Source organism: Mauremys mutica, chromosome 2 (assembly GCF_020497125.1).
Source record: "Mauremys mutica isolate MM-2020 ecotype Southern chromosome 2, ASM2049712v1, whole genome shotgun sequence".
Classification (NCBI taxonomy): Eukaryota; Metazoa; Chordata; order Testudines; family Geoemydidae; genus Mauremys; species Mauremys mutica.
In genome coordinates this window covers 296,416,463-296,441,314 of record NC_059073.1, presented here as the reverse complement: position 1 = coordinate 296,441,314, position 24,852 = coordinate 296,416,463, and the positions used below count along the sequence as shown (strand labels likewise).

The 24,852-nt window shown below is 56.8% G+C and overlaps 1 protein-coding gene across 2 annotated transcripts in view; it reads right to left on the bottom strand.

Annotated features, from left to right (window-relative positions):
* AGAP3 (ArfGAP with GTPase domain, ankyrin repeat and PH domain 3) overlaps positions 1–23,907 on the bottom strand; it is a 231,672-nt gene extending 207,765 nt beyond the window's left edge. Inside the window, exon 1 of one of the 2 annotated variants that reach the window (XM_045004286.1) lies at positions 23,621–23,907. In XM_045004286.1, the coding sequence (XP_044860221.1) occupies positions 23,621–23,885 (265 nt within the window). In that variant the 5' untranslated portion in view covers positions 23,886–23,907. The remainder of the gene's footprint in view (positions 1–23,620) is intronic. The other variant, XM_045004285.1, reaches the window with a different exon arrangement.
* Between the last annotated feature and the right edge of the window lie 945 nt (positions 23,908–24,852).

Below are 24,852 nucleotides of genomic sequence, written 5' to 3'. Positions count from 1 at the left end.
GTCCATAGTTCCCTGGAACCCCCCTTTTAAATACTGGAACTGCTCTGGAATTTTCCTAGTTTTCCAAGATTGATTAAAAATTAACATCAGTGGCTCAGAGAGCTCCTCAGCTGGTTCCTTTGTGACTCTTGGGTGTAAATACTCCAGGACTGTTGATTTGAAAATGTTTAATTTTGCTGCCTTACATCCTCCATTGTTACAGATGGTAAACTTTCTATTCCATCCACAACATCACATGAGATGGACACAGACTTCTGCTTCATTCCAGATACAGAACAGAAATACCCATGGATCATTTCTATCTTTTCTACATCACTATTTACAATTTTACCATCTGCATCTAGCAATGGACCTATTTTTGACCTAAGGTTTTTCTTGTTCCTAATACATTTTAAAATGCCTTATCTTTAACCCTATTGGTCACTGATATTTCATTGGTTCCTTTGGCTTCCCTTATCAGTCATCTACTTCCCAACTTGTAACTTATATTCATTTCCATTTACTTCCCCTATTTTCCCCTCCTTTACATTTGTGTGTTTGTTTTATCACTGCTTCCGCATCTCCTTTTAATCAGGGTGGCTTCTGGACCAGAAGAACTTTGTTGTGTGTCTCTGTGGTGTCATGGCTTTTCGGACATCCAGAAGAATGTCCTTGGACAAGTCCCAGTTTTCATTAACACTTCTCACTTTAAATTTATATTCCCAGTCAGTTGTGCCAAAAATTACATGTAGCTCGACAAAACCCGTCGTTAGTGTCCCAGGAGCCAGGGATGCTAGTGCCACCCTGCCTAGGGAGCGCAGGAACATGGCTTTCATTCCCTCCCACAGAGAGTGGACACTTCACGATCCATTATTACTGTCAGTGGAGCTGATGGCGATGCGCAGAGTTACGGTTGCCCAACACCTCTCATTAGAGGCCCCTGTTTTCAGCTGCTTGTAACTTTGGCAAACAAACGATTCAGGCTGAAATTTTCCATGCTTGCTCTCTGCTTCAGACTGAGCATTTCTGGAAAGTTTCAGCCAAAATAGTTCAGCCATTTCCAAAAGTGAGGGGAGGGAAACCCAGGTGGCTTTGCCAAGGTCTGACGTTGTTTCCAGCTCACGCTTCTCGATTTTAAGAGCTGCAGCAGCTCCATGGTTTGGAGCAGGAACTTACCATTTGGTGGAAATCACCCTCACCCCAGGGAGGTGCTTTCTGCTGCTCATGAAAATACTCCCAGATTTGGCAAAGCCGTAATCTCCATTCACAGGTGCGCAGAACAGCACGTTAGCATGCACGTCACCAGGAAAAACAGGCGCCTTATTAGCACGGGGTAACTAATGCCCCAGCGAAGACAAGGCCACTTATCGTTTTAACACATTGGCAGATCAACCTAGGCTACATCTGAGGGACACGGGGCTGGAAGGGGCCCCGGCTCATGGAGCCCAGGCCCTGCTGTCGCAGGCCACCTGGCGTATCAGCCCACACATACAACGATCATGCTCCTTCTTGCCCCCACTGCTGCTATTGGGAGGCTGTTCCCGAGCCTCCCTCCTCCGATGGTCACAGACCTTCTTCTCATTTCCCGCCTGGATTTATGCCTGGCCCGTTTATCCCCTTTGCTCTGGTGCTAACGCTGCCCTTCGGTTTAAATAGCTCTTCCCCTCTCTGCGTTTAACACCCCCACCCCACCCCATGTAGGAGCAACCAGATCCTGCTCAGCCCTTGCTTTGCTGCAAGATAACGCAACCCGCAGCCCTGGGCAGCCATGCCGCACGGCCACTCGCGGGCTGGGTCTGGCCATGACGAGCAGCACAGCTCACTGGGCACATGGCCCGAGACCGAGAGCACCACCACTCACAGTGCTGCTCTCTGCTCGCCTTTCCAGGGTGTCACGGGACCGGCTCTGGGGAGCGGGGGACCAAACAGTCCAGGCCTAGGAAACTCATATCCTGGCAGGACCCGCACAGGCACCCGTCCAACCCCAGAGGGGCACTGCACGGCCTCTCCCACCCTCCCCGCCACAGGCACCCGTCCAACCCCGGCAGGGCACGGCCTCTCCCACCCTCCCCGCCACGGGCACCCATCCAACCCCGGCGGGGCACTGCACGGCCTCTCCCACCCTCCCCGCCACGGGCACCCGTCCAACCCCAGCGGGGCATTGCACGGCCTCTCCCACCCTCCCCGCCACGGGCACCCGTCCAACCCCAGCAAGGCACTGCACGGCCTCTCCCACCCTCCCTGCCACGGGCACCCGTCCAACCCCAGCAGGGCACTGCCTCTCCCACCCTCCCCGCCACGGGCACCCGTCCAACCCCAGCAGGGCACTGCACGGCCTCTCCCACCCTCCCTGCCACGGGCACCCGTCCAACCCCAGCGGGGCACTGCACGGCCTCTCCCACCCTCCCCGCCACGGGCACCCGTCCAACCCCAGCAGGGCACTGCATGGCCTCTCCCACCCTCCCCGCCACGGGCACCCGTCCAACCCCGGCGGGGCACTGCACGGCCTCTCCCACCCTCCCTGCCACGGGCACCAGTCCAACCCCGGCAGGGCACGGCCTCTCCCACCCTCCCCGCCACGGGCACCCGTCCACCCCCGGCGGGGCATTGCACGGCCTCTCCCACCCTCCCCGCCACGGGCACCCGTCCAACCCCAGCGGGGCAGTGCACGGCCTCTCCCACCCTCCCCGCCACGGGCACCCGTCCAACCCCAGCGGGGCACTGCACGGCCTCTCCCACCCTCCCCGCCACGGGCACCCGTCCAACCCCAGCGGGGCACTGCACGGCCTCTCCCACCCTCCCCGCCACGGGCACCCGTCCAACCCCGGCGGGGCACTGCACGGCCTCTCCCACCCTCCCTGCCACGGGCACCCGTCCAACCCTGGCAGGGCACGGCCTCTCCCACCCTCCCCGCCACGGGCACCCATCCAACCCCAGCGGGGCACTGCACGGCCACTCCCACCCTCCCCGCCACGGGCACCCGTCCAACCCCGGCGGGGCACTGCACGGCCTCTCCCACCCTCCCCGCCACGGGCACCCGTCCAACCCCGGCGGGGCACTGCACGGCCTCTCCCACCCTCCCCGCCACGGGCACCCGTCCAACCCCGGCAGGGCACTGCACGGCCTCTCCCACCCTCCCCGCCACGGGCACCCGTCCAACCCCGGCGGGGCACTGCACGGCCTCTCCCACCCTCCCCGCCACGGGCACCCGTCCAACCCCGGCGGGGCACTGCACGGCCTCTCCCACCCTCCCCGCCACGGGCACCCGTCCAACCCCGGCGGGGCACTGCACGGCCTCTCCCACCCTCCCCGCCACGGGCACCCGTCCAACCCCGGCGGGGCACTGCACGGCCTCTCCCACCCTCCCCGCCACGGGCACCCGTCCAACCCCAGCAGGGCATTGCACGGCCTCTCCCACCCTCCCGCCACGGGCACCGTCCAACCCCGGCGGGGCATTGCACGGCCTCTCCCACCCTCCCCGCCACGGGCACCCGTCCAACCCCGGCAGGGCACGGCCTCTCCCACCCTCCCCGCCACGGGCACCCGTCCAACCCCGGCGGGGCACTGCACGGCCTCTCCCACCCTCCCCGCCACGGGCACCCGTCCAACCCCGGCGGGGCACTGCACGGCCTCTCCCACCCTCCCCGCCACGGGCACCCGTCCAACCCCGGCGGGGCACTGCACGGCCTCTCCCACCCTCCCCGCCACGGGCACCCGTCCAACCCCAGCAGGGCATTGCACGGCCTCTCCCACCCTCCCCGCCACGGGCACCCGTCCAACCCCAGCGGGGCACTGCACGGCCTCTCCCACCCTCCCCGCCACGGGCACCCGTCCAACCCCAGCGGGGCATTGCACGGCCTCTCCCACCCTCCCCGCCACGGGCACCCGTCCAACCCCGGCGGGGCACTGCACGGCCTCTCCCACCCTCCCCGCCACGGGCACCCGTCCAACCCCGGCACGACACTGCCCCCAGGCACCCAGCCAGCCCCGACACCCGCCCAGCCCCGGCAGGGTATTCAAAGGAATCCACCCCCGTGACCATGGTCATAGCCTCACACAATGAAGCGCAAGCACAGCTGAAACCACAGCTACGGCTGATCTATGACTAAACCTGAGAGAGACTCTAGCAGGGCCCTGTCTGCAGAGCGGGGGAGGGGACAGTCACATACATCCTCCCGCTCACCCCCAGCTGAAGAGGAGTCAGTGGGGGGCACAGCCTCCTGCCCCCTAGTGAACCTAGGGCACAGAGACTCTCCTGAACAGTATTTCCCATTCATCCCCTACAGCACTCAGCCAGCTGCATGGGCCTGTTTGGCACCACCTCCCCTGGGAGGCCCAGGGGCACCACCCTGCAGCTACCCGGCAGGTTCAAAGCCAGCCCTGGGCTCCGGACCCCAACACGCTCTCCCAGCCTGTTAGCCTCAGGGAGTGAGGCACCACGACCCAGCCCAGGGGCCGTAGCAACGAGCCTCCCGGAAGACGGACAGGATCACCATGAAACCCTGCGTGCCCTGCACCTCCCCTGAGCGGGGACTCCCGGCACGGTCTCACTGTCCCGTCTGGGTCTGTCTCGCCAACAACAGGATCCCAGGCCCGAATCCAGGGCTTTTGTCCAGCAGGCAAAGCGCAGACCCTAATACCTCACTCCAGTGGAACCTGAGACTCATTCGCTAAGGCCTCTCCTCAAGCCAGTTCTGCGAGGCCCAAACTGCTCTGGGAGGCACCAGGTTTAGGGGGACACATTCAATTAGATTTCCAGTTAATGAGATTTTCTCCTACTGAATTAAATGGCGCAGGACTCAGATTCCTTCAACCCGAAGAGGGCAGCTGTCGCTGGACTTCACTCTTCAGCTCCTGTCTGACCCCACACCCCCACCGTGGAGAAATCCAGCTTCGTGCTCTCTGGCTGCATGCTGCCTCCAGCGTGGGAAGGGTTACGACACAGAACCCAGGCCCACCAGGATGCCCAGCCGCCCGCTCAGGGCAACAAAGTCACCGAAACTCGAATGTGGCCCCTTGGCTGCTCATATTATGGTGGAACCACTTCCTGTCTGAGCACCACGCGGTCCTCTCCCCAGCCGGGGGCACACAGCCCAGCCGCATGCAGTGCCACTGCAGTGTCAGAACCAAGGCCACGGGCACCTGCCTGAACCACAGCTGGATCAGAGCTCTGATGCCAGGTCTTCTGGAGCAGTGTTTCTCTACGGCCAGTCCATGGATGGGCGCCTGCCCCTGAGATCTCCCGACACACGTAGGAAGGCAGCAAGCCCATCCCCGGTATCAGAAAGACTGAGAAACACAGATCCAGGGGGATGGCTGATAACAGCACAGACCAGCTGAGTGCAGAGGAAACAGGATACAGTCCATTAGCACCTGGAACTATTTAGCCTTCTGCTGCCCAACTGCTCGCCAGCCCCAGCAGCTCTATCGTCCCAGCGTGACTCAGTGCTCAGTGAGTCAGCCTGCCACCTCCCACGTGCCACACTGCCTGAGCCTGACTCACTACCAGGCAGGGAGCTGCGCCCGCGGCTGCACCTGCTGCTGCTCCTCCAGGGCTGGTTTCTCCACTCACCTTCCAAGGCTTCACGTGCGTGGGTTCCGCAGCCAGCCCAAACAAGAGAGCGCAAGACTGGGGAGAAGGAGCAGCATAAAGGCACCTGCCCTGCAGCGCTCTGGGCCAGGGGAGAGACGTGGACCTGACCCAGCTGTGCTCTAAGGTGGGGGTGTCATCTGGACCAGCTGTCCAGACTTTGGAAATGTCACCAATGCCGCAGGCTCTGCCGGAGTCTGCACATAGCCTGAAACGGTAATTCAGAGAGGAGCGAACTGCCCCATTCATTTCCGGGGGGTGTTAATGCCGATTCCCAGTCATAAGTTCAATAGTGGCGTTGCTAACCCTCTCCCTGCTGGTCAAAGCGCGCACAGAAGAGCAACACGCATGTCATGGGGATCTGAAAATCCACCATGAATGACTGCTCAGTATGGGGTCAACTGAGTGGAGCCCAGGCTGCAAGCAGACCATGGGAGAGCAACCAGTTACCACTTTCTAACCTGACCCCTGCAGCCAACAAGCTACAGGGAAAGAACAGAGCTGGGGGGGGGGGTTTGAACCCCACCAAAGAACCAAGACCAACACTGAACCCAATTACTTATGTGAAGAAAGGTGATACAATTCGTATTACTGAGACCTGCTGGGAAATTCACGACTGCAATGTTAAGCCACTGGTTACCATCCGTTAAGGAGGGGCAGAGAAGGTAAAAGAGTTGGAGGGGGTTGCACACTACCATTAAAGACACCACTAGCTGTTCCAGCGTTATCGGTAACTCAGAAGTCCAGAATCTGGAATGCACGTGGATCAATGTGCTAACGAACAAAGCCCAGGAGGGGACACGTGCTGGGGTGTGTTATAGACCATCAAGTCAAATCAGAGAACAGGATGAGTTACTCCTTAAACACCCATCTGTAATCTGTAGAAAGAAAACTTGTATTTTATAGGGGACTACAATGTGGGAGGCGTATGCTGGAGGTTTTATGCAGCCAGCAGTAAAACATCGTTGGTGCTTCAAAAATTACAGATAATCATTTTCTAACACAAAGGTATTGCAGCCAACACAAAATAATTATTTTAGACCTCATTATGTTGAATAAAAAATTAATCACTGCACAGGAAGTTGGTGGTTGCCTAGAAACCAGCGATCATGACCTGACTGCATTCAATAGGGCAAACGGAGGACAGACCCCATCAGTTGGTGTATTTTATGTTATAAATATAAGCATACATACACATGGTGCTTTAAAAGGGCTAATTTCCCAAAGTTAAGGAAAACTATGAGCTAAACTGATTGTGAGGAAACAGAAGAGTGGGAATGAAAGCAGGGAATTCCTTAAAAAGAGTTTATTAGATGGTGAAAAAGTCACAATTCCACAACTGAGAAAAAGAACAACTTTGGCTAAAAGCTCACCTGGTTTAGAGGCAAAGTGAAGGCAGCAATTAGAAATAAAAAAGCAATATATAGCAAATATAAAAATGGGGAAATAGCATTAAATATAAATCAGAAGTTATGAAGTGTAGGAAATTGATACGGGAAGCTAAAAAAACATAAGAATGGCCATAGTGCAGGGTTTCTCAAACAGGGGTCACCTCCTGTGTAGGGAAAGCCCCTGGCGGGCCACAGGTCTGGCCAATCGCAGCTCCCACTGGCCGCAGATCACTGCTCCGAGCCAATGGGAGCTGTTGGAAGCAGCGGCCAGGACGTCCCTCAGCCTGTGCTGCTTCCAGCGGTTCCCATTGGCCTAAAGTAGTGAACCACGCCCAGTGGGAGCCGCGATCGGTCGGACCTGTGGACGGGGCAAGTAAACAAACCGGCCCGGCCCACCAGGGGCTTTCCCTACACAAGCGGCGATCCCTGTTTGAGAAACCCTGCCATAGTGGGTCAGACCAAACGCCCATCTAGCCCAGTATCCTGTCTTCCAACAGTGGCCAATACCAGGTGCCCCAGAGGGAATGAACAGAACAGGGAATCATCAAGTGATCCATCCCCTGTCTCCCATTCCCAGCTTCCGGCAAACACAGGCTAGGGATACCATCCCATCAGGGGAAATGCATGGCTGGCAGGGCTAAGGATGATAATGGGTTTTTTAAATTATAATAGGAACAAATGAAATCTCAACAATGGTATAGGCCCATTAAGAGAAAAGAGACGGTAATAATGATTGTTAATGATGCAGAAATGGCGGAAGTGTTCAATACATTTCTGTTCTATAGCTGGAAAGAAGTAAGTTGATGTACTCATATGACATGGGGATGCTGAAGTACTTTCCAGTCCATTAGTAATTAAGGAGGATTTAAATGTCTAATAAAGACAAACATTTTTTTTTAAATGAGCAGGCCCAGATAACTTGCACGCAAGTGTCCTAAAAAGTTGGCTCAGGAGATCTCTGGCCCACTGATGTTAATTTTTATTAAATCTTGGAATACCAAAACCATTTCAGAAGACAGGAAGAGCGCTAACATTGAACCAACATTCAAAAAGGGCACAGGTTCACCTGGCATCAATCCTGGGCAAAAACCTTGGAAAAGCTAATACGAGATTCAATCAATAAAAAATTCAACAACAGGAATATAATTAATGTCAATCAACATAGTTTTATAAAAACTAGATCTGTCATACAAACCTTATTTCATTCTTTGAGGAGATTACAAGTTTGGTTGATAAAAATAACTGCATATATGTAATAGACTTGACTTTTCCAGGCCTTTGACTTAGTACCACGTGACAGTCTGATTAAAAAATTAGCACTACATGATATCAATAGTGCATTCATTAAGTGGAACAAGATCCGGCTAACTGACAGATCTCAAGAAGCAGTTTTCAAAAGGGAATGGTCATCGAATTGGGAGAATTAACAGTGGGGTTACATAAGAACGGCCAGGCTGGTCAGACCAATGGTCCATCTAGCCCAGTATCAGGTCTTCTGACAGAGGCCAATCCCAGGTGCCCCAGAGGGAATGAACAGAACAGGGAATCATTAAGTGATCCATCCCGTCGCCCATTCCCAGCTTCTGGCAAACAGACACTAGGGACACTCAGAGTATGGGGTTGCATCCCTGCCCATCCCGGCTAATCGCCACTGATGGACCTATCTGCCAAAAACTTATCTCATTTTTTTTTGTACCCTGTTATACTTCTGGCCTTTACAACATCCCCTGGCAACGAGTTCCACAGGTTGACTGTGCGTTGGGTGAAGAAGAACTTCCTTTCATTTGTTTTAAACCTGCTGCCTATTAATTTCAATGGGTGACCCCTGGTTCTTGCCTTATGTGAAAGGGTAAACAGCACTTCCTTAGTCACTTTCTCCACACCAGCCATGATTTTATAGACCTCTATCATATCCCCCCTTAGTCGTCTCTTTTCTAAACTGAACAGTCCCAGTCTTTTTAATCTCTCCTTGAATGGAAGCGCTTCCATACCCCTAATCATTTTTGTTGCCCTTCTCTGCACCTTTTCCATTTCTAAGATATCTTTTTGGGGTGGAGTAACCAGAACTGCAGGCAGTATTCAAGGCGTGGGCGTACCATGGATTTACATAGTGGCATTACGATATTTACGGTCTTATTATCTATCCCTTTTTTAATTATCCCCAACATTCTGTTCCCTTTTTTGATTGTCGCTGCACATCGAGTGGATGTTTTCGGAGAACTATCTACAATGACTCCAAGATCTTTCTGGAGTGGTAACAGCTAATTTAGCCCCCATCATTTTATATGTATAGTTGGGATGATGTTTTCCAATGTGCATTACTTTGCATTTATCAACAGTGAATTTCATCTGCCATTTTGTTGCCCAGTCACCCAGTTCTGTGACATCCCTTTTTAGCTCTTTGCAATTTGCTTTGAACTTAATTATTCTGAATGATTTTGGATCATCTACAAACTTTGCTTCCTCACCTTTTCCAGAACATTTATGAATCTGTTGAACAGCAGTGGTCCTAGTACAGATCTGCGGGGGACACCGCTATTTACCTCTCGCCATTCTGAAAACTAACCACTTATCCCGACCCTTTGTTTCTTGTCTTTTAACCAGTTACTGACCCATGAGAGCAGGGTAACAAGGGCGAGGCGAGTGAGGCACTTGCCTCAGGAGCGCAAAGCGGAGGGGCGCAGCTCTACCGCCAGCGCTTCTTCGCCGGTGGGTCCCCGAGTCCCTCTTGGAGGGAAGGACCTGCCGCCGCTTCATTCATTCTTCAGCGGCGGGTCCTTCTCTCCGAGAGGGACTCGGGGACCCACCGGCGAAGAATAAATGAAGCAGCGGCGGCAATTCGGAGGCAGGTCCTTCCCACCGACAGGGACTAAGGGACCCGCCTCTTCCACCTCCGCTCTGCTCCCTCCCCCAGTGCCCCACCCTCCCGCCGCCTCTTCCTGCCTCTGCTCCGTCCCCTCCCCCCACCGCCAAACAGCTGATCAGCAGGTGGCTGGCGGGTGCTTTATTCCTGTGGGTGCTCCAGCCCTGGATCACACCCGGAGTCAGTGCCTAGGGGGTGGGGGATGTCACACAGCACAGTGCACTGAACCGGGGGCAGGGGGGTCTGGAGCACCACTGCACAAGCCTGAAGTGCCCGCACAGAGACGTGAACCCACCAACGTAAGACAAAAACATCCTCAACAATGCACAGCAACACACAAAGGCAGGCCTGAGACCACAGCGCCCCGGCCCTTTCCTCTAGTCGCCGCAGCATTTCTATCACTCCCGTTATCATCAGATATGGCGTCTTGGGAAGCCACTCAAACCCAACAGCACCCAGCCTCAGGCACAGGGGGAGCTGGGCCTGCCAGGCCTGAGGGCAGGGCTACACCTAACCACTGCAGCGGAGCAGCCGTGTCGCCGGAGCGCTTCCTACGCCAAAGGGGGGCTTCTCCCGTCAGCAGAGGCACCTACACTGACAGGAGAAGCCTTCCCAGCGACAGAGCGCTGTCTACACGGGGGGTACAACGGAGGAGAAGCAGGCGTCTGCCCGAGCACACAGCCCCCAAGTACACACATCTCTCCTGCCCCATGCCCCAAGCTGCCACCAGCCATCTGCCCCTTACCCAGACCCCTTCCCAGTGCCCACCACTCTCCTTACCCAGCACTTTCTGTTCAGGCCTCTCAAGGCAGGGTCAATTCTGCAAGGTCCTGGGCATCCTACCTCCCATAGATTTCAAAGCAAGCCAGGGGCACTCAGCACCCTGCAAGATCAAGGATCCTTCTTCGCTAAGACAGAAGATGTCCAGAGAAAAGTGACCCCAGAGCTGCTGCCTTGTGCTCCTTCCTTTGCTCTAACGACTCCAATCCGCCCCATCTGCACAGAAGGGGGGGTCAGAACGAACAGCTGATCAAGCCATTTCCTTCGGCTCCCCCTTTCCAGGGTCCCTGCACTGCTCCAGCATATACAGCCAAGAACTCGCCGCCTCCACAGTAACACCTGATTTGCCCAAGGAGTGACGGACATGCCAGGATTCCCAGGCCCACTCTCCCAAAGAGGATCCAGCCAGGACTCTACCACTGACTGTGTTCGGAGACCCTGAGTGACGCTTGCCTAGCTCACCTCCTCCAGCCACTCCCTGTGATTTCTAAAGCCCTGGGACTGTAAAGGCTCCAGCGGGACAGTTCTGCCAAGGTCATGGAATTAGCAGAAAAGAAGCTGGCTAAGCAGAACTCTCCCCTTCCCCGAGGGTGTCATTTACTCCAGGCCAATTCAGCTGAGCCAAGGAGCTCATCACACCACAGCCAGGGACAGAAACCTGGGAGGAATCCCAGTCAACTTCAGATTCATTTTCCTTTACAAGTGCCTTCACCTGGTGGCAGCCCTTCTCCATATTCTGCTTTGCAAGCCTGAGCCCCAGAAATGCACATCCCATTTTACAAGGCTGTTGAAAAATTGGAAAGGGTGCAGAAAAGAGCCACAAAAATGATGCGAGGGCTGGAAAAAAATGCCTTATGGTGAGACGCAAAGTGCTGAATCTGCTGAGTTTATCAAAAAGACGAGTGAGGTGACATGATTACAGCGTATAAGTACCTCCCCGGGGAGACAAGACCAGGTTCTCCAGGGCTCTGTAATCTAGTGGAGCCAGGCAGGATGAGAACCAGTGCCTGGAAGCTGAAGCCAGACATACTCAACTGAGAAATAAGGCACAAATAGTGCCAGTGACGGTGATTAGCTACTGGAACAAGCATTTCTCCATAGGGTGACCAGACAGCAAGTGTGAAAAATTGGGACAGGGGGTGGGGGGTAATAGGCACCTATATAAGACAAAGCCCCAAATATCGGGAGATCTGGTCACCCTATTTCTCCAGCTCTCGGTGTGACTGGGGCCCTTGTGGCAGATGGGCTTGCCAAGCGCAAACAGAAATGACTGGGCTCAGTACAGGGGGAATTGGGTGAGATTTAATGGCCTGGGATGGGTCAGGCTAGATGGTCTAATGGTTCTTTCCAGCCTTAAACACTATAAATCCATGACTCGGCTGGGGATGAGGCCAAGAACTATGGCACAGTTCAGAGCTCACCTGCCCAAGAGAAACAAAAGGACCGTGCAGCACCATGCACACTCAGCCCCGTGTGCTCAGCCCCAGGCTCCCTCCAGAGACAGGCAGCCTGTGCACCAGCCTCCAGCAGGACAGAGGGAAGCGGTTTCCAAACCAACACTTTGACAACAAAGCCCTAACCCAGGTGCAGGTGAAGCACCCTGGGGTCTGTGGGAAATGGCAGAGCACGGAGACACCAGCCTTGGGACGGAAGGCGCCAGCGCAGTGCAAGCTCCGCTCTCACCTCTAAGGGGTCTCCCGCTAGTCCACTCCCGCGTCCCCTGCACTACTTCAGCCTTTCCTGAGCCTCTGCCCATCCCACTCACCCGCTCCAGGGCTGGGTTGTGCAGAACAGCTCAGTGCCAGGCAGACGGTGGCCGAGTCACAGGGGCCAGGGCCAGGAAGGTCTCTCTCTCTCTAGCCCCAGCCCAAAGGCTCTTGTCCAGGGCCTCATGTCCTGAAGACTGCAGGCTCCTCCCCTCACCGGCCTGGGTGCACACAAAACACTGCTGCCAAGATCAGTCTCCAGGCTCTTCATTCTCACCACACTATCCCCCATTTCATCCCTTCGCTGACCCCCATCTTCTAACCCCTGCAGCCCCGTCCCTCGCTAGCTAGCAGCCTTTATTTCACATTGGCACTGTTCCTCCAACCCCATTCACGATGCCAGCTTTATGCACCCATCTGTCAGGGTCTCAGACAAACGCCTTCCAGGCCACCCTCTGCTAGGACTGCACATTCCAGTCCCTCCTGAAAATTCCTCTGTGTCAAGGCACTTCTTAACTCACCAGGTCACCCCGGGTACCACGTACCTATCACACACATTGGGGGGAAGGGGGGGAAGAGCCCTTTAAAATGAAGACACTAAGATCTACAGTATAAAAATTCTTAGCTTGTTTTTTCCCAGGAGCTCTAGTGTCTCCATGGTTTGCAGCAGGACTCTGAAATCTCGCTGCGAGACAGCCCTGAGGTCAGGGAAGTACCTTTTTCAAGCCTGCTGAAAAGCTATGCAGGTTTGCCAGAGCTATTGCAACTTACCATGTCCTGCCCGTGGCTCACATCATGCCACGGCTGCTGGCAACACACCCAACACCCTAACCATTCCATAGCACTGCATACGCATACACAAGGAACCCACAATTTCAGTGTGCTCTGCACCCTCTTTCTGCTGCTGCCAGCTAACATCGCCCTCATGCTCAGAGGCCAAAGTCTCTGCTGAAGTGCTGAACTTCCAGGGTTCAAGCGCTGATGGGGAGGGTGCTGGCCTGTGCAACCTTCACTCGAGGAGTTTAAAGCCAGCAGGCACCATTCGATCATCATGTCTGGCCTCCTGCACCCAGTGATTTCTGTATCAAGCCCAGAACTTCGGCTCGACCTAGGACACGTCTTTTAGAAAGCCATCCCGGCTCAATGCAAAGCCCTCACGTGATGGGAGAATCCCCACATCCCTAGGGAACTGCTCCAATGGTGAATTCCCTCACTGTTAATTCTGCCCTGTTCTGCATATATCTTGTGGCAGAGCTTTTGGGTCTGCCTGCCCTGCAAAAACCCCAAACCCACGGCAGCGAGTCTTAGTGCCCAGGTCAACTGACTCAGGACTCGGAACCCTCCTTCCCTGCCGGGTTTCAGAGCCCAGACTGCAGCCCAAGCAGGAAGCTCTAGCGCAAGCCCGAGTCTGTTGATCCAGCCTCAGAGACTCACTACCACAGGGTCTTTTTTTGCGTGTAAACAAACCCTTTAATTACTACTTTTCCCCAAGAGAATAAATCAAGGAGAGTAAGACAAGAATCTGTAGGACCTCTCCCTTATTCAGCTCTGAAGCTGGAAGGCCTGTAGAGAATAAGGCAGGGGCTGCAGGAAGAGAATGGGTGGCCTGGTGGCTAAGGCAGCTGAATACCACCAAGGAGAACTAGAGTCTAACCTTGCCTCTGCCACAGAGTTCCTATGTGATGCTGGCCAAGTCACTTAGCCAAAAGTTTAGCAGACGGCCACTTCCTGTGCATTCCTCATTTTCCAGATGCCCAACATGAGAACTCTGGGACCTGACTTCCAGAAGTGCAGAGCAGTTAGAGCTGAAACTCGAGTCGGTTGCACCTGAAAGATTTCGGTTTTACGTTTTTCCTCTTTCCAAAGAAATTATATTCAAAACATTCTGTTGAAAGACAATTCTGAAAGAGTCTGTCTACACCGCAATCAAACACCGTGACTGGCTCGTGTCAGCTCCCTCTGGCTCACGGGGCTTGGGCTGCGGAGTTATAAAAGCTCAGAATAGATGTTCGGGCTCAGAGATGCCACAAGGGGGGAGAGTCCCAGAGCCCAGCTGACACAGCCAGCTGCACGCATTTTATTGCAGTGTAAGCATAACCAAAGTTGCAACACGCAAAGCTGAAAGCCAGGGGGACCCAGGCAACCCCATCACTGCTCCCTTGCGTATGGGCAGCCTCATTTTCAAGCATGTGAATTTGCAACTTTAACTGGCAAATTTAACTGGCAAAGTTATACATCAGCTTGCCAGCACTTCTGTTTGATGTAACACAACAGCTTCTGAGCTCCACATTCGAACAACTGCAAATGTCACGGAATGTTCTAAGCAGCTCTGGGAAGAACTCTGCTGATTCTGATGAAAATCAGAAAAGGGACATGAGGAGCACATCCGGTCAGCACACCTGACAAGTTCAACCATCTCTGTCTACATCTTGTCTACAGGCCAAAGAACCACTCAATGGCTGCCAGTAACACTTTGCAGCAGAACAATACCCCCATCTCAGCTCCCAATGCAGGTTTAAAATGTTGACATTGTAAATGATTTCTCTCCCAGAGAGAAAGGAAAGAAATAAGAAAGGTGGAGGGGAAAAGCAATTGTGAGGGCACAGAGGGAAAGGGAGAGAATGTGGAGCACAGAGCCCCTGGCATGAGGGGAAAGGAGGTCTGGGGGACACAGAGCCCCTGGCATGAGGGAGAGCACAGAGCCCCTGGCATGAGGGGAACGGAGGTCTGGGGGACACAGAGTCCCTGGCATGAGGGGAAAGGAGGTCTGGGGGACACAGAGCCCCTGGCATGAGGGAGAGCACAGAGCCCCTGGCATGAGGGAGAGCACAGAGCCCCTGGCATTAGGGGAAAGGAGGTCTGGGGGACACAGAGCCCCTGGCATGAGGGGAACGGAGGTCTGGGGGACACAGAGCCCCTGGCATGAGGGAGAGCAGAGCCCCTGGCATGAGGGAGAGCACAGAGCCCCTGGCATGAGGGGAACGGAGGTCTGGGGGACACAGAGCCCCTGGCATTAGGGGAAAGGAGGTCTGGGGGACACAGAGCCCCTGGCATGAGGGAGAGCACAGAGCCCCTGGCATGAGGGAGAGCACAGAGCCCCTGGCATTAGGGGAAAGGAGGTCTGGGGGACACAGAGCCCCTGGCATGAGGGGAACGGAGGTCTGGGGGACACAGAGCCCCTGGCATGAGGGAGAGCACAGAGCCCCTGGCATGAGGGGAACGGAGGTCTGGGGGACACAGAGCCCCTGGCATGAGGGGAAAGGAGGTCTGGGGGACACAGAGCCCCTGGCATGAGGGAGAGCACAGAGCCCCTGGCATGAGGGGAAAGGAGGTCTGGGGGACACAGAGCCCCTGGCATGAGGGAGAGCACAGAGCCCCTGGCATGAGGGGAAAGGAGGTCTGGGGGACACAGAGCCCCTGGCATGAGGGAAGAGTGGGAGGGGGGGCAGAGTCCCTGAAGTACAGGGGGCTCAGAGCGGGGCACACAGGAGCTTGTTGGGGGAATGGACAAATGCCAGGAGACCTCGGTGTACACAATGTGCTGGGCCGACACAGGAACAAAGTGTGCAGCCAGCCAGCAGCTTTCTTTGAACGTATTTTTGGACAGAATATCTTAATTCTTTGTAACAAAAGGAAAAAGGTAAAACCAACGGATATCAGGGGCAGCCGCCACCTCTCCCGCCCACCATGTGTCCCCAGCAGGCTCTGAATTAGGAAGCTTTGGCACCACAGCACAGCCTGCATGATGTGAATGAACAATTGAGGGGAGGGACAGCTCAGTGGTTTGAGCATTGGCCTGCTAAACCCAGGGTTGTGAGCTCAATCCTTGAAGGGGGCCATTTGGGGATCTCTGGGGCAAAATTGGTACTTGGTCCTGCTAGTGAAGGCTGGGGGCTGGACTCAATGACCTCTCAGGGTCCCTTCCAGTTCTAGGAGATTGGTATATCTCCATATCATCTAGGGAATGCAGTTTGGGAGCAATCTTCCCTATTTTAATATATGGAGATATACACCTATCTCCTAGAACTGGAAGGGACCCTGAAAGGTCATTGAGTCCAGCCCCCTGCCTTCACTAGCAGGACCAAGTACTGATTTTTGCCCCAGATCCCTAAGTGGCCCCCTCAAGAATTGAACTCACAATGCTGGGTTTAGCAGGCCAATGCTCAAACCACTGAGCTATCCCTCCCCCCAACAGTGGACCTGCCAGACTGGATCAGACCGGAAGTCCGTCTAACCCAGTGTCCTCTCTGACAGTGGTCAGCACCAGATTCTGCAGAAGACGGTGTAGGAATCCCATAGTGGTAAATGGGGGGGAATGTGCCCCTTGCATAGGTCTCAGCGTGATCGCTCCTAGTTTGAAACTGACTTAAACCCAGAAGCAAAAGGTTCAATATCCATTCCAATATCTGTGGTCATTAATTATCACAACTCTGAATATTCCTGGTGGAAATAAGGTGTAAATTTTTAACAGTGAGAGTAACTAACCATTGGAACAGCTTACTAAGAGTCATGGTGGATTCTCCATCATTGACCATTTTTAAATCAAGATTGAATGTTTTTCTAAAAGATATGCTCTCAGAATTATTTTTGGGAAGTTCTATGGTCTGTTATATAAGAGGTCAGACTAGATGATCACAATGGTCCCTTCTGGCCTTGGATCTGCCAGGTTCAAAGACCAGACGACACCAATAGGCAGCAGGTTTAAAACAAACACAAGGAAGTATTTCTTCACCCAACGCACAGTCAACCTGTGAAACTCATTTCCAGGGGATGCTGTGAAGACCAAAAGTGTAAAGGGGTTCAAAAAAGAACTAGATCAGCTCCTGGAGGATAGGTCCAACAATGGCTATTAGCCAAGATGGTCAGAGATACAACCCCAGGCTCTGGGTGTCTCTAGCCTCTGACTACAAATGCTGGGACTGGACAACAGGGGATGGATCACTCGACAACTGACCTGACCTGCTCATTCCCTCTGTAGCACCTGGGACTGGCCATTGTCAGAAAACAAGGTACGGGGCTAGATAGACCATTGATCTGACCGTATCTGACCATTCTCATGTTCAATGTGATCATCTCATCTGACCTCCTGCACAACACCGGCCATAGGATGTCCCTGAATTAGCTCCTCTTTGGACTAGAGCAGAACTTTTAGAAAAAATCCCATCTTGAATCTATCACTCTAATCCTTAAATCATTCTCCTGGCTCTTCTCTGAACCCAGTGCAATTTATCAACCTCCTTCTTGAGCCATGCACCTCAGACACTGTACTGCAGCAGCGGTCGCCCCAGTGAGACCTGCATTCCAGCCCCAGGTCACGTAGCCCCTCGGTGGGGGGTGACTTTGCGGCTGCGAAGGGGACACACTTGACCCCAGCTGGGAGAAGCAGCAAGTCCCAATTCTGATGTGTCTTTGCTCCAAGGAGTTTTGGCCCTTGTTGTGCCCCAAGCGGGGGCAGGCTGCTGGACCCAAGTTCTGTGTAAAGGGGGTCAAACAAGGGGAGCCTGGCCCAGCTGTCCTCCATCCGTGGGAGCAGAGATAGCCCCCCGAGGCTATGGGCTGAGTCTGGGGTGACTGGGTGGGAGCTCAGCCCAGCCTGGCGCTCTCCTCCCCAGCAGCTCTGGCTACAGCTGGGCTGCATTTGGGTTTCCAGAGCAGCGAGCGCTGGTGGCAGCAGCCCAGCCGCAGAACTTCAGGGGTTGGACACATGCCAGAGCAAAGTCGTGACAACACACACCACAGCAGGGAAATGGCAAATTTCTACAGTTTACAGCCCAGACAAGCCTAGATAAATTGTCATGGGCCCTGCAAGCCAAGGACTCATCTCCAGCTGAGACTCCCCTGCTGGGAACAGCCAAAGATCTGCTGCCACCAACGGAGGTGGGCCAGTTCTCAGGCAGTCACACCTTGGGCAGGCTGATGAGAGGGGCTGCTGCCAGCTCCCCCAGTATCTGTCAGCCTAGCTCACCACCCTTGGTTTATCTGCCTATTTCTCTCTCTTTCAAGCCTCAGTTCCTGGGGCAGAGGACAGGGGAAGAACCCAGTGCACTGACAGTACTATTGGGAGCGATTTACTACTAGTAAAGTGGACAAATTCTTCTCACTCAGAACCAGGTGCAGATCTGAAACCAGGTCTCCTCAGGCCAGAAGGATGAGCAGCTCTGTCCCTTGCTAGAGGACTGCACAGCAGGGCCGGCTTTAGGCTGATTCACCCAATTCCCCGGAATCAGGCCCCGCGCCGGCGCCTGTTTAATTTTTACTCACACGGCGGCGCTCCGGGGGTCTTCGGCGGCATTTCGGCAGCGGGTCCTTGAGTGCTGCCGAAGACCCGGAGCGCCGCCGGGTGAGTACGAATCGGGCCCCGCACTTGCTAAAGCCGGCCCTGCTGCACAGTCCCCCCACAAGACCCAGGCTGCCAGCTCCTGGGCCCTACGCTGGGAACTCACTGACAGAGCTCAGGCTGGACAAGGACGCAAGTAACTGCAACCTAGATTGACTCAAGACAATACTCGGGACAGTTTCTTTATTTAAATGAATCGGGGGGAGGGTGGGGCACTAGGCAGAATCAAGACAGACCTGGGGGAACCAGTTCCACAGCTGTGCTACCAAGCGGCACCTGAGACGCTCCAGCAGATTCCTCAGGCAGAATAACGGGCCTCTTCGTGGGCAGAGGTCTGAATCCCCACAGTCAAAATCAGGCAGAGCATGGCCTCATTGCCCAGCCTCCCCCGCCTGCTAGACACAACTCAGTGGCCAAGCTCCCAATGCGGACTCTCCCTGCCACTCCCACGCCCCATTCCTGCAGTCAGCTTTGCGCGCTCTGATGCAGTTCCTAGGACCAAGCTCCCACAGCTGGCAATACACAAGCCTCCTGGAGAGCAGCTGTGACAGCATGTGCTGCAAACACTGGAGGGATAAACAAGCCTGGAACATATTGGGAACCAGCTAGCTGAGTGCACCTGTCCAGCAAATGCACGCCTGGCCATTGCAGCTTCTGGCCGATATACAGGCTTCTTGCAATCACCCCTGGGAAACAGCCATTGCCACCTGCTTTCCCCTGTGAGCACGCAGACAAGCAGCCCCTACCCCTGCCCCCTACCAGACCCCCACACACGTCCCCACTGGAGCCTGTGCCAACTGGGCAAAGACTGGACCATGCACTGCCTCGTGCACAGGGCCGGCTCTATAGTTTTCGCCGCCCCAAGCAGCACGCCGAATTGCCGCCGCCACCGCCGCGGGGGCCCTTAGGGCGGCAGGTGCGTTTCCGCGGCGGTGGCAATTCGGCGGCAGCTTCTATGTTTAGCTGAAGCCGATGCGGACAGCTAACATAGACGCTGCTGCCGAATTGCCACCACCGCAGAAACACGCCTGCCGCCCTAAAGGCACACGGACCGCCCCTGCTGTCCGCGGCGGCAATTCGGCGCACTGCTTGGGGCGGCGAAAACACAAGGACTGCCGCCCCTTGCAGACTGCCGCCCCAAGCCCCAGCTTGGAATGCTGGTGCCTGGAGCCGGCCCTGCTCGTGCAGTAACCCTGGCAAAAGCTGCTAGCTCAAAGGAGCTTTTATTAACACAGATACAAACACCCAGGGCAATTGTTGCTAATAAGCTGCCTCCCCCGCCTTCGAGGAGCAGTGGGCGCTGTCCGGGGTTCTCTGCTCGGTGTCCCCGTCAGGCTCCCTTCTTATGACCCTTTGACCGCACTCCTGTCCCTGTTCTTTTATTAGTTGTCCCCCGCAATTAGTGGGATTCTGAGGCCCTATAGATCCTCCCCTTAGGCTGAGGGGGAGATCCGTTAGCCCCGGAAACCCAATATATACCTGCAGGGGATCTGAGCTTCCTGCACCCCACCCCCACCTGACATTGCAGGATTAACAAACAAGAGGCACATGCTGTTGAACACCACACCCGTCTGGTCAGTCCCAAAGTGGAGGGATCCACCCAACCACACCATGGCACCACTCGGGTCTCCAGAGCCCCAACTTCTCCCCTCCACCTCACACCACAGACCCACGGCTACTTCGCACAGGCAAACGGTGCCCCTTTCTCAGCCTTCTGTCTGGGGGGCCTCCCATTTCCCAGCCAGCACAGGGCCACAAGGACTTCAATCTAAACTGAGCAGTGGACAGAGAAGAGACACAGGGACTCTGAAGGTGAGAAGAGCCCAGGTCCACAAACAGTCTTCCCACAATTACAGAAATCTGTAACCATCTGACCCACTTTGGCCACCCAGGCAGAGGAATTAATCCCATCTGCGTGCAGGAGGGGTCAGAGCCACCAACGCAGGTTCACTGTGAGGGGCTGTTCTGGCTGAAGCCAACAGTAAATCTATAGCAGGCTCTGTTCTGGGGAAAGACACGCTGTTACCAGCGGCTTCCCCCAACCTTTGGCTTGTAAGGGCACAAGTAACCCCCTCTGGCAATGGGCCCTTCTACCAGCCCTCAGCCCCTTACTGGGGGCAGCAGCAGAGAGGGCACCAGTCCCACTCAAGTGTACACATGCCCTAAGCAAAGCCTGGGTCTCAGGAGACGATTCTCACATCGGATCGTCTCCTCTCATTAATAAACACCAGGGCTGAAGCACAGGAGGGCTCTGTGACGTTTAGTAATTGATTAATCACAACCTATCTGCAGCGCCAGGGAGAAAACCCACCATCTCTCCCTCCCAGCAGCAGGGGCTCCATTTTCTGCAGCAGCCTCGCAGCTCTCTGCTGCCCAGGGGAAGCTGAGTGGGCAGGCGGAGGCAGCTCTTTAGAGGAAGGATCTGATGGCACTTTTATAAGGGACTTTGATCATGTCTAATCAGACGCTGCAAACACAGCAGAACAAGGAGCTGACGAGCCTCCTTGGGAAGGAGACAAAACACACACAGGCAGCAATTCTGACAGGCACAAAATGAAGGCAGCAAGAATGGGCAAGACACCCAAACATTTCCCTGCGCCTCCCAGTGGCAAGTTCAGGGGAACGAGGGGGTCCCAACCCTCTGAGCACTGGCAGCACAGAGCCGGCCAGGAAAGGGCTGACAAGCAACCCCAAAGAGAGGCGAAAGTGCGCCAGCCACATCCATCCCTAGGACTCAGGGCCAGGGGGCAGCCAGTCCCGGCAGAAACCACCAGTGGGTCTGACCCCTCTCAGCCACGCCATGGCAGATCAGACAGTTGAGATCAATGGGCATTAACCAGTGTTGCCACCGGAATCGGTCCCAATGTCTCTGGAGAGTGAAGCCAAGTCAGTGCAAAGGCCAAAGGAACCCAGCATCCCTCCCCCTCGGTCCGGAAGACGAGCCCTTCGGAAACAAGTCCGACTGCAGGGGAGCTCTGAGCAGCTGCCCCATGCACCCTGGCTCCTCCCTGGCGAGCAGCTGTCACCGCCCCACACCCGGGGCCCATCCTTCCTGAGGAGCCCCAACCAGTGCTGGGTTTACAGTGGTGCCAGTGGCACCACGGAGCCAGGCCCGTGCGCTGAAGGGGCCCCAGCCTGCTCTGCTTGCACTGTGCTGAGACCCTGCCAGTCCGCCTCCGGGCAGCCTCTGCTTCCCACCACCTGCGGGGCCCCACCTGCCCCCTGGAGCTGAGCCACCTGGGACTGATGCAGAAGCCTGGCCAGTCTCAGCCAGCTGGGGGGTGGGAACAGTGGGGGGGCTTGCCTGGGCCCCTCCAGACAAGTGGGTCCTGAGGGACCAGCCCTCCTTGCGCTGCCGGCTCAGCCCAGCAAACAGAGTGATCTCCCAGTGAGTGCGGCCGGGAGGCAGGGCGTGGAGGACTGGGTCTCTGGAGGGCCTGGGGGTGCTGCTGGGCTGTGAGGGGGTGGGGAAGATCTGTGTGTTGGGGCACGAGGGAGTGGGGGTGCTGGGTGCGGTGCTGGGCAGTTGTGGTGGGGCTGTGAGCGGGGGGGCAGGGTGCTGTGCATTTGTGGCAGGATCTGGGGGAGGCACTTGGCACAGCAGGTCGGGGGCGGGTTCTGGCCATAGGGAATCAGGGGGTGTTCTGGTGTTGGGCAGGGGCGTGGCATGACATGGGCCCACCCCTGAGGGGAAGGGACATGCTGGCAGCACAGGGCTGGCAACTGCCCGTTTGTAAATAGTGCCCTCACACTGGGCGAAGCAGGGCTGCCCCTGCCATGCCCCTGGCCCCTCGCTCCAGGGACCAACCCCCGCACTATGCTCCATTGCCTCCCCCCCCCCCCCCCGGGGGGCTGTGGCAGGGTGCTGGTGGAGAAGCCCTTAATCAGCTCCTGCCTCTCCAGCCCCAATCAAGGGGAATGGATTGGGGCTGGGTGTAGGGCCGCACCTGCCAGCCTCATTAACCCGGGGCGATAAAGGCTGCGGGGAAGGTCAGGCACAGACAGAGATGGGAGCCTCCTAGTCTGTTTCTGGCCAGGCCTGTTGTAGATGAATTAGCTGTGAAACCTGTACAGAGTTGGGACCTGGTGGTGAGGAACCCTTTGAGACTCAGGGGCAGGGGTGTTGCACCACACTGGAGTGTCCCTGACTCACTGAAGAGGGAGGCCCAAGGGCGCAGCATGAACCCCATTACAGGGGCCCACAAATGTGTTTGGTGCCAGGCCCACAGCAGGTTAATCCAGCCCTGGCCCCAGCATAACATGGTCCAGACCCAGCGGGGCTCCCCACAGACTCCCAGTCCCATTTGAGCTCCTCCTCGGCCGAGACTGGACCCTGTTCGCGAGGCACCCCATCCCGGGAGTCCCTTCCCTGACCCCCAGCATCTCTGCTTTCAGCTCGGCCCCAGCGAGGCCGGGGCAGTCGGGGGGGGGGGCCTGCCCACGGCCCAGTCTCTCCAATCCCAGCGCATTTGTTCCCAACTCAAAGCCTTGGAGACCTGGTTCTCGGGCCGGGGCCGAGGCCTGTCCCCAGGGGCCGGCATGTCCCTCCTCAGCTACTTCAGTCTCCTCCTTGAGAAGATCTCAGACCTGACTGGCCTCTCCCTGCCTCAAGTGCCAGTTCGGCCCATGCGCCCCCCGGCTCTGTACCCCCAACCGCAGCTCTGGGGCCCCCGGCTCTGTGCCCCCAACCCCAGCTCTGTAGCCCCCAGCTCTGGGGCCCCAACCGCGGCTCTGGGGCCCCCAGCTCTGGGGCTCCCTGGCTCTGTGCCCCCCAGCCTGGTTTGGCCCATACTCCCCTGAGAGGGCTGCACAGAAAGCAGGTGCCACATTCCCCGACCCGGTTCGGTTCGGTCCGGCCCGCCCTCAGACCCGGCCCGGCTCACGCTCCCCGTCGGACCCGGCTCGGTTCGGTTCGGCCCGGCTCACGCTCCCCCTCGGACCCGGCTCGGTTCGGCTCGGTTCGGCCCGGCTCACCCTCGATGGAGATGACGTGCTCCCGGATCTGGCTCTGCAGCCCCAGGTCCTCCACCCGCTCGATCAGGTCGTAGATCGCGTAGATGTTGGGATGCACCGACTCGAAGCGGCCGATCTCGGCGCGGATGGCGGCGGAGTTGGAGAGGCCGAACTGCGGCGGGGGCGGCCCGGCCTGCGGCTGCCCCGAGGAGCCCGGCCCCGGCCCGCCCGGCGCCGCCAGGCTCTGCTGCTGCGGGCTCTGCCCGGGCCCCGCCTGGAAGTTCATGGCTGCGGCGGGCGCGGCTCAGCGGCGCGGGGCGGCGGGTGCCCGGGGCGGCGGCAGCGGCTGCATGGCCGGCGCGGCGCGGCTCGGCTCGGTCCGGTCCGATCTCCGCTGCTGGCTCCGCCGCTTCCCGAGCCCGGCCCGCCGGCAGCCGCCGCAGCAGGACCCGCGTCACGCACCGCCCCCGCCTCGCCCCGCGTCAGCGCCGGCTCCGGGGACCGGCCCCCGCAGGGGAGGGGGAGGGGAAGGGGAAGGGGCCGGGGCCTCCCTCCGGCAGCCTCAGCCTCAGCCCCGGGCCGGGCCGGCTCCCGGCTCCGTGCCGCCCGCGCTGCAGCTGAGCGGCCCCCGCAGGGCTGGGCCGGGCCGGGCCGAGCCAGGCCAGGCCAGGACACCCCGGACCCGCCGGCCGCTCGGCCCGGGACAGGCTGGGGCATCAGTCACAGCAATGGCTCTGCCGGGGACGCCCCTGAATGGATTCGCCACCCAAACATTTTGTCAGGGCAGAGCTCGGGCTCCCCAGCACCTCTCATCCCGCCTAAGCCTGGGCAGCCGCCTCCCGAGGTGCCAGATGTTACCACCCCTTGAGGCTTGTCCCAGGGGTTCCCTTGGGAACATCACTGGCCCTTACCCAGCCCGACCCATCCCGGTGACCAGACCAGACCACACTTCTCTGCTTGCACAACTGGCATCGCTCAGCGCGGAAAGGAGGGTCCGAGATCTCGGGGTGTAGCTGCACCTCCCCTGGCCCTCTGCAGTGTGACCTATAGGGTCACTATGGCCTGACCCCCCAGCACAGTGCAGGGAGACACAAGAGAGACACACCACACCATATACAAAATGGCACATTGCCCCCAGGTCACTTTGTGTGTTGGTTTAGGGACAAAACCTACCTACAAATACATCCCAGCGTGTACCTTCGCTCTGTATCGATTTGCACAGACCAAGTGAAGGGGCTGATTATAGGCCTGGA